The sequence below is a fragment of the Phyllostomus discolor genome, chromosome 12 (genome assembly GCF_004126475.2).
Source record: "Phyllostomus discolor isolate MPI-MPIP mPhyDis1 chromosome 12, mPhyDis1.pri.v3, whole genome shotgun sequence".
Taxonomy (NCBI): domain Eukaryota; kingdom Metazoa; phylum Chordata; class Mammalia; order Chiroptera; family Phyllostomidae; genus Phyllostomus; species Phyllostomus discolor.
This window is the reverse complement of record NC_040914.2, coordinates 20,096,923-20,107,960: the sequence shown is the minus strand read 5'-3', so window position 1 is coordinate 20,107,960 and position 11,038 is coordinate 20,096,923. Positions and strand designations below refer to the sequence as shown.

At 52.5% G+C, this 11,038-nt stretch overlaps 1 protein-coding gene across 1 annotated transcript; it reads right to left on the bottom strand.

Annotated features, from left to right (window-relative positions):
* Positions 1 to 6,442: 6,442 nt before the first annotated feature.
* FGF21 (fibroblast growth factor 21) lies at positions 6,443 to 8,112 on the bottom strand. The gene is made up of 3 exons (XM_028529304.2): positions 7,555 to 8,112; positions 7,347 to 7,450; positions 6,443 to 6,818 (listed from the first exon to the last, which is right to left on the bottom strand). The coding sequence occupies exons 1-3, from the start codon at positions 7,784 to 7,786 to the stop codon at positions 6,525 to 6,527; spliced, it is 630 nt and encodes a 209-aa protein (XP_028385105.1). The 5' UTR covers positions 7,787 to 8,112; the 3' UTR covers positions 6,443 to 6,524.
* Positions 8,113 to 11,038: the final 2,926 nt, after the last annotated feature.

Sequence of the window (11,038 nt, the reverse complement as noted above, 5' to 3'; positions counted from 1 at the left end):
GTTTCTCTCCCATTCTCTCTCTAAAATTACTAAGTATCCTTGAGTGAGGATTTGAAAAAACAAAAACAAAAACAAAAACAAAAACGGGTCTTGTCTTGGAACTTGAGCTTGGTGAGAATACACTTAGAAGGGGCCCAGGGCCAAACCTTCAACCATCCAACTGTTAACAGAGCCTCACCTGGCGGATGAGCAAAACCCAACTCCTAAGAAAAATCTTACCCAGGAGAACCCTTTTACCTAGAAGAAGAAAAATGACAGCTAAGAAGGAGTATCAAAATCTTGATCAGAATAGAGGCATTGAGCCCTGGCTGGTGTGGCTCAATGGATTGAGTGCTGGACTACAAACCAAAAAGGTTGCTGGTTCGATTCCCAGTCAGGGCGCATGCCTGGGTTGTGGGACAGGTCTCCCAGTTGGGGGTGTGTGAGAGGCAACCACACATTGATGTTTCTCTCCCTCTCTTTCTCCTCTCGCTAGAAAGAAATAAAAATAAAATCTTAAAAAAAAAGAATAGAGGCGTTGAGGGAACATGTGTATATCCATTGTGCCAGTGCTTCTATGACTGTGCATTGTGAGGGACCAAACGATCCGTCCGATCATCGCCCCACCCCCGCTTGGCTCTCCTTGAGGGTGTTTAAAGCATCCATGAGAATCCGTTACGTCAGACTTGTAAAAAATATGAGCAAAACTGTATTATTGGTTTTCTTCTATTCAAGGCACCTTTTCCCCACAAGGCACTGGTATTTTTCAAGTTTGTTCTTTTTTAAAAAAAATCTAGCTGACATGCGATATTATGTTAATTTCAGGCGTATGACACAGTGATTAGACAGCAGTGTAACGTGCAAAGGGTTCACCCCGATAAGCCCGGCACTCACATGACACCGTACGTAGTTGTTACAAGACAGGTGACTGACCACGTTGCCCGTGCTGGACCTCGTGTTCCCTTGAGTGTGTTTTATGGCTGGGAGTTTGTACTTCCTCATCCCTCTGCTTTCAGGGAAGGAATCTGAGATTACAGACTTTGTTATGTTTCATTGGTTAAAATCCCAGTCCGAGTTTGAATGTTTAGAGAAATCTAAAATTGGGAAATTCACAGCTGGCTATTTTTAGCTATGAAAGCAGTCAGTGAATATTTAGAGGAAAGTTGACTGCTTAAAAATGGATTAATCATTACCAAAAAACAAATAGCTGGGAATAGTTGTGTCCATACTCAAAAGCTCTACTGACATAGAAAAGATTTTACCTTAATCTTTTTAACAGACAGTGCTGGAAAAACGGGATGCCCACATGTAAAACAATGAAGGGGACCCTGGCTGGTGTGGCTCAGTGGACTGAGCACCAGCCTGCGAACCAAAGGGTTGCTGGTTCGATTCTCAGTCAGGGCACATGCCTGGGTTGTGGGCCAAGCCCCCAGTGGGGGGTCGTGTGAGAGGCAACCACACATTGATGTTTCTCTCTCTTTCTTCCTCCCCTAAAAATAAATACATAAAATCTTTTATAAAAACAATGAAGGGGACCCTCATCTTACATGTTATGCAAAAATTACTCAAATGCAACCAGTAACTTAAATGTAAGACCTAAAACTAAAGCTCTTAAAAGAAAGCTTCTCTGAGGGAAAAAGTTTCATGCCATTGGATTTAGCAATGATTTTTAGGCTGAGGCAGCAACATCACAGGCAACAAAAGTAAAAATAAATAAATTGGACTATATCCAAATTTAAAACTTTTACTAGAAATCAAAGAATGGAGTGGGAGAAAATATTTGCCATCATATATTTGATGAGGGATTAATGGCCAGAATATACAATGGAACTTTTGCAACTCAACCACAACCAAAGCCAATAACCTGATTTTAAAACTTGGCAAGGGACTTGAGGAGACACTTCTGCAAAGAAGATAATTCGTACACATATCTCACAGACACGGGGCCCTGGCCGGGTGGCTCAGGTGGCTGGAGAATCTTCTGGCACTCCAAAAGTCGCAGACTCGATCTCCAGTTGGGGCACGTATGGGAGGCGACTAATAGACGTTTCTCTCTCACATCAATGTCTCTCTCTTTCTCTGCCTCTCCCTCTTGTTCTAAAATCGATAAAACAAATCCTCGGGTGAGGATTGAAAAGAAATCTCGCACCATCATTTTTCCCCTGCCTGTTCCACACTGCCTTTGTTGCTAGGCGGGGCTGTCCAGCGTTGCTCAACGGTTCTGCTGGCACATGCCACACACCTGGGCTCTGTGTAAACTCTGTCTGTGACTTTGGAGTATGAACTCATCCAATACTCTCCTGCAATATCTGAGTTGAGTGGCACCTCTCCAGAGAGACCTTTGCTTTGGCCGGAAGCCCTGGGGCGATCACTAGTCCCACCGCTATTCCCTCGGGTTCCCAGACTCGGGCACGCGGTGCACATGAGGTGGTGCCGTGGCTGCACGGCTTTCAACAGAAGGAGGGTCACTTTTTCCCCACCCAGAGCCCGAACGGTGACAGGGGGTCCTCCCGAAGTTTTCTTAGCGCAATTTTGTGGATTGTGTGCGTGTGGTGAGATACACACATAACATTTACCATCTTAGGCATTTTTAAAATTTAAAGCTTTTAATTTTTAGTACTTAGTTATTGATTTTAGAGAGAGGGGGAGGGAGGGAGAAAGAGAGGGAGAGAAACATGCATATGAGAGAGAAACATTGATCGGTCGCCTCTTGTGTGTGCCCTGATGGGGAAATGGGGAATCGAACTGGTGACCTTTTGCTTTGTCAGGGCCTGTTTTAACCAATGTTAAGTATACAGTTCAGTGGCATTAAATACATTCACATTGTTACACGGCCGTCACCCATCTGCAGAACTTTTTCCTCCTCCCAAATCACAACTCTGCGCCCATTCAACGGCATTCCATTCCTCGTCTTCCCCCAGCCCCTGGCACCCACCATTCTATTCCCTATTTTTATTTCTATTTTATACTTCTTTTTAAAAAATGTTATAATATTTTTAAAGATTTTGTTTATTTATTTTTAGAGAGAAGGGAAGGGAGGGAGAGAGAAAGAGAGGGAAACAACACACATACGCCCCCCACTGGGGACCTGGCCCGAAACCCAGGCAGATGCCCTGCCTGGGAATCGAACCAGCGACCCTTTGGTTCTCAGGCTTGGTGCTCAGTCCACTGAGCCACACCAGCCAGGGCTCTAGATACTTCTTTGTAAATGGACTCGTGTAGTCTCTGTCCATGTGTGTCTGGCTTCTTTTCTCTCACTTAGCAAAATGTGTGTGTGCATGCATGTGTTTATTCTTACCAGAGGACGTGCCTATTGCTGATTTTAGAGAAGGGAAGGGAAGGAGAGAGAGAGAGGGAGAGAAACATTGATGTGAGAAAGAAGCATCGACTGGTTGCCTCCCGTATGTACGTGCCCCATCTGGGGCTGAGCCCTCCCCACGCCCAGACATGCATGCTGCCCTGACTGGGAATGAAAACTGTATCCTTTCCAGCATTCCGGTCGATGCTCCAGCGAACGGACACGCACATGTCGGGGCTAGCGGAATGTTTGCAAGGTCATCCATGCAGCAGCATGCATTGGAATTCCCTTCCCTTAAAAAAAAAGAAATTATTTTTATTTACAAACAGTTGTTTCAATTCTCACCCAAGGACATTTTTAAAAATTGCTTTTAGAGAGAGGATGGGAGGGACAGAAATATCGATCCATAGCCTCCTCCCTTATGTGCTTGGGACCAGGGATTGAACCCACAACCTAGCAGCATGTCCTGACCAGGAATCGAACCCGCCACCTTTTAGTTATGGGAGGATGCTCCAGCTAATGGAGCCAGTCGGCCAGGGCAGAATTTCCTTCCCTTTTAAGGTGGAATAACATCCCATTGGATCCAGGTTGGCAGGGTTTTAACCACCTGCCATGAACTAAAGTGGTGACCTTTGGGGCTTAGCCTTGAGACGCAGGTTCCTGGCCCGGGAAACTGCAGGTTGGTTCCCTCTTTCTACTCCGAGTCCCACTTCTTTCTCAGGGTTTCTTCTTCCCCTTGTCCCGTTCCCTTCTGCTCTTCTTCCCATCTTTTTTCCTTTTCCCTTCCTTCCTTCCTTCCTTCCTTCCTTCCTTCCTTCCTTCCTTCCTTCCTTCCTTCCTTCCTTCCTTTGATTCGGGTGGGGCACCTAGAGATTTCTCCTGCTTCTTATAAGCTCTTCCCTGCATTCTGAGGGGGCTGCAATGTTATCTAATTTCACTTGATGTAATTTTGAACTTACAGAAAATGTCATGCCTTGTACAAAGACGTCCGTGTATTCTTTACCCAGGTCCCCCAATTCTTGCCATTCCTGCACCCATTTGCACTAGTGTTTGCTCACTATCTTTTTATGTTTACTTTTCCAGGAACATTTGATATAACATTGGCAATACCACGTCCCTTCGTCCCTGAATATGTGGGTGTGTATTTGCTAAGGGCAAGGACATTCTTCGTACTAACCACAATACGATGGTCAGAATCAGAAACTTCAATGTGGATACATTACTACTGTCTCATGGACAGAAGGCATCCAAATGTCACTGAGTGCCGTACGAATGTCCAGGACAGGAAATGGGTTCCCCCCCAATGGCATTTGGTGCAGCTGTCTCTCTGGTCTCTGTTCTTGGAAACGTTCCTCTGTCTTTTTCTTTCTTGACATTAACATTTTTGAAGAGTCAAGACCAGTTGTTTGGCGGCAGGCCCCTTGGTTGGAATTTGTTTGACATTTCCTTGCTATTAGAGTCAAGCTAAAAAGCATAGCTATTTTTTTAAAGATTTTATTTATTTCGTGGGCTGGGAACCAAAGTGTCCCAGGTTCAATTCCCAGCCAGGGTACATTCCTGGGTTGCAGGCCATAACCCCCAGCAACCGCACATTAATGTCTCTCTCTCTCTCTCTCTCTCTCCCCCTCCCTTCTCTCCCTAAAAATAAATAAAATAAAAATCTTTAAAAAAAAGATTTTATTTATTTCTTTTTGGACAGAGGGGAAGGGTGGGAGAAAGAGAGGGAGAGAAACGTCAATGTGTGGTTGTCCCTCACGTGCCCCCCGACTGGGGACCTGACCTGCAACCCAGGCACGTGCCCTGATTGGGAATTGAACCAGTGACCCTTTGGTTCACAGGCCAGTGCTCAATCCACTGAGCCACACCAACCAGGGCAGCATAGTTTTATATATATGAAAGAAAAATAGAGTAAGGGAGGGCAGGAGAGAGAGAACGAAACATCAGTTGGTTGCCTCCCATGTACACCCCTACCAGGAATCAAACCCACAACCCAAGCATGTGCCCTGATGGGGAATGGAACCGGAGATCTTTTGGTTTATGGGACAATGACCCAATCAACTGAGCCACTCGGTTAAGGCAGCAGCACAGTTTCTTAATCCTCCTAAATCCCACCCCTGAAAATCCCACATGGAACAAGCAGGAAAGCAAAAGTTCACAGAGAACATTTTCCACTCAGGCCACTGACCATGCAGCTCCATGAACCCCGAAACACACATGGGTGGGGCCGAACCAGCACCAGCACAGGGAGCAAAGGAAACTGGGGAAGGTTCTGTGGAGGCTGGCGTCCCCACGGGTCCTCTGCCCTGGAGGGGGCGTGTGGCCTGTCCACGTGATACATCTATGTACCATGATCTGATTGCCTCGTAGCGATGGACCACGGTGCCGCTCTCACACTGCCTAGTTCTCTGCTGTTTTTGGTGTTTCGACTAAGTTCCCCTCTGGCGAAGCCTGTCCTTGACTGTCATTATACTCCAAAGCCCATGGGCACCTGGGCAGAAGCATTTGGACCTTCAAGTCCTCTTCCTGAGACCTAGGATTCCCAATCTCCAGTTCCCCCACCCTCAGACCACATGTCTGGGCCCCCCGCCCTTCTTCCCTCAGACCAGGCTGTCCGGGTTCCTAGTCTCTGGTTCTCCTGGGATTCCCATGTCCAGATGTCCAGCTCTCTGGTCCTTCGGGACCCACGAGTACCTCCCTAGCACCAATAACACCCCCAGGATCCAAGAGACCTGCCCCAGCCCTGAAGACCAAGATGTTGTCCCATTTCTAGTGCTACGTGAACCCAGAAAACTATATCTCCCAAGAGGCTGTGGGCCTTCAGTGTCATTAAAAATAGTTCCCTGTTTAAAAAAGAATCCCGTTATTGTGGTACCCCTGAGAAACAGTTCCACAGCACCAACAGGAAGTTGGGGGTAAAATGGGTGGGGATAAGCTCTCTCCTGTCCAAGGGCAGGGGTAGTCCAGGGTTCCTGGGGACAGACACCTCATCTCATGGGAACAGAAAGCTGAGGCCCTGTGAGGGGGAGGCTGGGACTTTCTCACACCCTTTCAGCCATGGGAGCCAGGGGGCCTTGGAGGTCAACAGGGGGAGGGAAAGCAGATCCCGTTTCTTTCCTCAAACACACACATGTTCACTCTGATCTTTCTTTCATACTCTTTATTATTCCAAGTAAGAAAAGTAAAAATATAAATAAGATAAATAACCCAATAAATAAAGAGGAGACGCAGTCGTAAGTGGCCTGAGGCTTCAGGACATATAGCTGGGGCTTTGGTCCAGTGAGGACCGCACCATGCTGAGGGGGTCCGAGGAGCTCACGTCTGGGGGGCCAGGGAACGGGACCCCTGGGCTCTCCGGCGGTGGTGCTGGGGGCAGGCCCTTCAGCGGCAGGAAGCGGGAGGGTCCCCAGTGGCGCCAATCCGAGGATGAGGAGTCGTGGGGGGCCAGGCGGAGCGGGAGGCCGAGGGCCTCGGACTGGTAGATGTTGTACCCATCCTCCAGAAGCAGCTCCCGGAAGCTGCAGGCCCTGGCGTTGAAGTAGAGCTGAGGGGACGAGACCAGAGATCAGAGACACCGCCACACCTCCTGCCTGCGGGGTCCTGGCCTCCCACCCCAACCTCTAGGATGCCCCTGGGTAGTTCTGCAAAGCCCACTTCCTGTCCCCACCTCACAAAGCAGAACGTTCCAGCCCAGCGAACAGCCAAAGCTCTCCCAGACTGAGCAGGGGGGTCTGGCCACCCCCCCCCCCAAGGCCGTGGTCACAGTACAGGTTCCCTGAGTGACCACGTGCCCAGCACATAGAAGCCCATGGGGTCACCAAGGGTCACCAGACCCAAGACTCCGTCTTTCAGGCCACTGTGCCATTCGGCAGCCTCGTGACTTGGGGCTAGTGGTGTTGCTGCCTGAGCCTCAGTTTCCCCTTCTTGCAAACATTGATGGCAATGGCCCCACCTTCATGGGTTTCAGTGAGGTCTGGCCGTGCAGAGGGTGTGGACCCTAAGCTGGCCCGGGGCAGTCCTGAAGGAGATGGGAAAGGGGTAGAGGTGGAGGAGGGCCATCCCGGGAACTCACCGATCCATACAAGGACCCATCTGGCCTCTGGCACAGGAACCTGGAGGTCACCACCCCCATGATCTGAATGACACCTGGCTTCAGGGCTTTGAGCTCCAAGAGACCTGAGGGGAGAAAGTGGTCAGAGACTCAGACCCCCTTTTCCCGGCCCCAGCACTCCAGGCCCCAGGCCCCTCCCCCTCAGGCCCAGTCCAGCCCCCACACTCACTTTCGGGGCTCTGGCTGGCAGACCCCGCCACGGTGCCATCAGCCCGGATCTCCAGGTGGGCCTCCGTCTCCTGGGCATCATCTGTGTAGAGGTACCGCTGCCGGACTTGGCTCCCAAATTGGAGGAGGGGGCTGGAGTCTGCGACGGGGAGTGCCTGGCAGGCTCCCAGCAGGACAGCCAGCACAGGGACCCACAGTCCCGGGCACTGGACTCCGGTCTTGTCTCTGCCCATCAATGGCTCACGTCCTCCAGCGGGTCCGGAACCTGCAGTCCGAATTGCTGCAGGGTCTAGATGCTGTTGCAGATGCTGGCGGTCTGAGGGAGCAGATGCGCGGACTGCTGCTCAGGCGGTGCAAAGGCACGTCGGTTCTCAGCCGAGAGACACTCGAGTATCTTGGGATAGATGCAGAAGCTGTGGAATTTATATCCTGACAGACCCGCCCAGTCACCATCCGTTCACCTGACTTGTGATATTTGACCCACTTGGCAGGAGCAAGGATTCCACCGTGTCCAGGTCAGCCTGAACTCGTGATGCAATCAGGTGGTCCTTCCAGGTGGGGGCCCGGACTCCTGGGTCCAAGGGAGGAGTGGCTGGGGGCCTGGACCCTTGGGTCTGAGGGAGGAGGGGCTGGGGGCCTGGACCCTTGGGTCTGAGGGAGGAGGGGCTGGGGGCCTGGACTCTTGGGTCTGAGGGAGGAGGGGCTGGGGATCTAGACCCCTGGGTCTGAGGGAGGAGGGGCTGGGGGCCTGGACCCCTGGGTCTGAGGGAGGAGGGGCTGGGGGCCTGGACCCCTGGGTCTGAGGGAGGAGGGGCTGGGGGCCTGGACCCCTGGGTCTGAGGGAGGAGGGGCTGGGGGCCTGGACTCCTGGATCTGAGGGAGGAGGGCTGGGGGCCTGCCTCCCTGAATGACTTTTGCAGACTCTGTCCCATCACTGGAGTTTCTGCATCCTACCTGAATTTCCAGGTTTCTGGGGTCAGACACTGAAGATCCTCTGTCATCAGCAAATCAGTAGGTGACACAGGACAAAGTATTCTCTGCAAGGACACAAGTGTCCTGGCCCCAAATCATCTCATCTCAAGCCAGCCTTCCATCTCAAGCTCACCAACTCCTACCCAGGAGCTGGTGTATCAGACACCCAGGCCTCTTCCTCCCTGATGCAATCCTGTCTGTTTCTTTCATAAGACAAGCTACTTCAGGCCCAGACAAGTGCTCCCACAGTGGCTGGCGTGGGTGGGTGTCTCTAGCTCTGAGTCGTCGGCAGGTGAGCCGGGCTCTGAGATGGAAGTTATAAGACAGGCTAGTGACCCAGGACCAGTGGAAAGGGGAAACTGAGACAGTTCCTTAAACAAGCAGTTTGCAGCCAAGTGGTAAACCTAGATGCCGAGCAGTTGGCAGCTACCTAATAAATTGTATCCTCCCTAAACTTGGCTCTGGCTGGTGTAGCTCAGTGGATTGAGCACGAGCTGCGAACCAAAACATTGCAGGTTTGATTACCAGTCAGGGCATATGCCTGGGTTGCAGGCCATGGCCCCCAGGAACCGCACACTGATGTTTCTCTCTCTCTCTCTCTCTTTCTCCCTCCCTTCCCTCTCTAAAAATAAATAAATAAAATCTTAAAAAAACCCATCATCATTAAATTGTATCCTCCCTAAACCAAAGACACTTAAGAGTAAATGGTTTGCACTCCTCAACCAGAGGGTGAGCAGTCTAAATCGCCCTGTTCAGGGAGATGGCAGAGATCCAGTCCGTGCCAGCCGCACCCAGGGGCGGGTGGAGTTGAGGGAGTAAGTCTTCTTTAGGCGCATCAGCATAACGCTGATGAATAGTCTATTGGCCGTCCTTCCCAAGATCCCCCCAAGCCCCCAGCCTTTAAAACTCATCAAAACGAAGGTTCTGGCAGGCTTTCCCTCCAGGAAGCGTGCCCATGCCATTCCCTTCCCCCTCCCCTCCCCCCTATCGCTCCCTCACAGGCAGCATCTCCTAAGCTCCAGGGCCCCCAAGAGGCTTGCAACGAGGGAGCAATGGGCAGCAGCAGCTCCTCCTGGGCTGCCCCCAGCCCTGCCCCAAGCCCCCAGACCCCCTTTAAATTTTTAAAATTGGTTTTAGAGAGAGAGGAAGGAAGAGAGAGAGAAACACTGACCTGTCCTCCACCTGTGCATGCATTCATCGGTCAGCCCTTGCATCTGCTGTCTGGGGATTGAACCTGCAACCTTGGTGCACGGAGGTCATGCTGCAGCCATCTGAGCCACCCTGCCAGGGCCCCAAGGCCCCCTTTTCTCTGGTTTCCTAGTGAGCCAAAGCAGCCCAGCCCAGGCTCATTTCCCTACCTGGTCCCTCTCCGGTTGCTCCCTCTATCCGAAGCCTTTCCTCGTTTCACTGGCCCCAGCTTTAATAAACGTTCCCTCCTAGTCACTGGGACTCATGTTGTGGAAGCTTTCCTACACAAAGTCAAGACCCCACTCGCTGCCTGCCCACCCTAGGCAGACCCGTTCAGGGCCAGCCCCCCCGTCCCCCCCCCCCCCCCGCCTGGTGGTCACAGTGAGACCCAAGGGCCGGAGGCCAGGACTCTTTTCAGTCTGAGGACCCCCAGACCCAGTCCTGCGTGTGGAGGAGTTATGATCAAGGGTCTGGAGAGTCCCGGCAAATTCCGGAGTGTCTGGTTCTGACTGCTGGGGCTGGGTGGGTGAGGTGGGCAGCCGCCTCCAGCAGGGGGAAACCGCATTGATTTCGTGGGACAGCCGAGGTCGTCCTTTCCCCGCTGGACTCTGGCCAGGTCCAGGAAGGAAGAGTGACATCCACGGTGCTTGTTTCTTCCGGTCCTCAGGAGGGGCTGCCTCGAGATGTGCCCCTCTGGGGAGTTAGGGGCCAGACCCTAAAATCTCCTCAAATGAGAGGCTTGGGGGCCATGACTCTGGCCAGGGGTGGGGGTCCCCAGTAGGCACGGGGACACCTTCAGGTCGCACTCTGAGAGCTGGAGGAGGCTCTGCATCTGCTCCTGCAGCAGCCCGGCAAACAGGTTTTCCCGCCTCCAGGGGAGGATGTGGTCGGGTGAGAACTGCACCGCTGCCTCGCGGGACCTGTATCAGGTCCCACCCAAAGCCACTGGGGCGAGACCGGGCTGGCGCATCCAGAGACACGGAAGACAAGGTAAGCCCAGGCAGCGGAGAAGAGGGAGAGGTTGACGGATCGCCGGGTCCCGCATTGCATCTGGGCGCTGGATCTCCAGGTCCACCGACGGATGCGTGTCCTGGGTGGCCAGCCTGGCCCCCCCGGCTGGCCAGGGCCGGGGAGAAGGAAGGGGGCTGGGATAGCGGCCCCCCCCCCCCCCGCCCCGGCAGGAAGGGGCGGGGCTCTGCCTCACCCCTACCTGCCTAGCCGGGGGAGGCAGAAGCTGTGAACCAGCACACCGCGCCCAGCGCGCTGGATCTCAGAGCCCTGGCCGCCAATTGAGCGAGGAGGCGTGGAGCGCAGGCCGGCGGGTC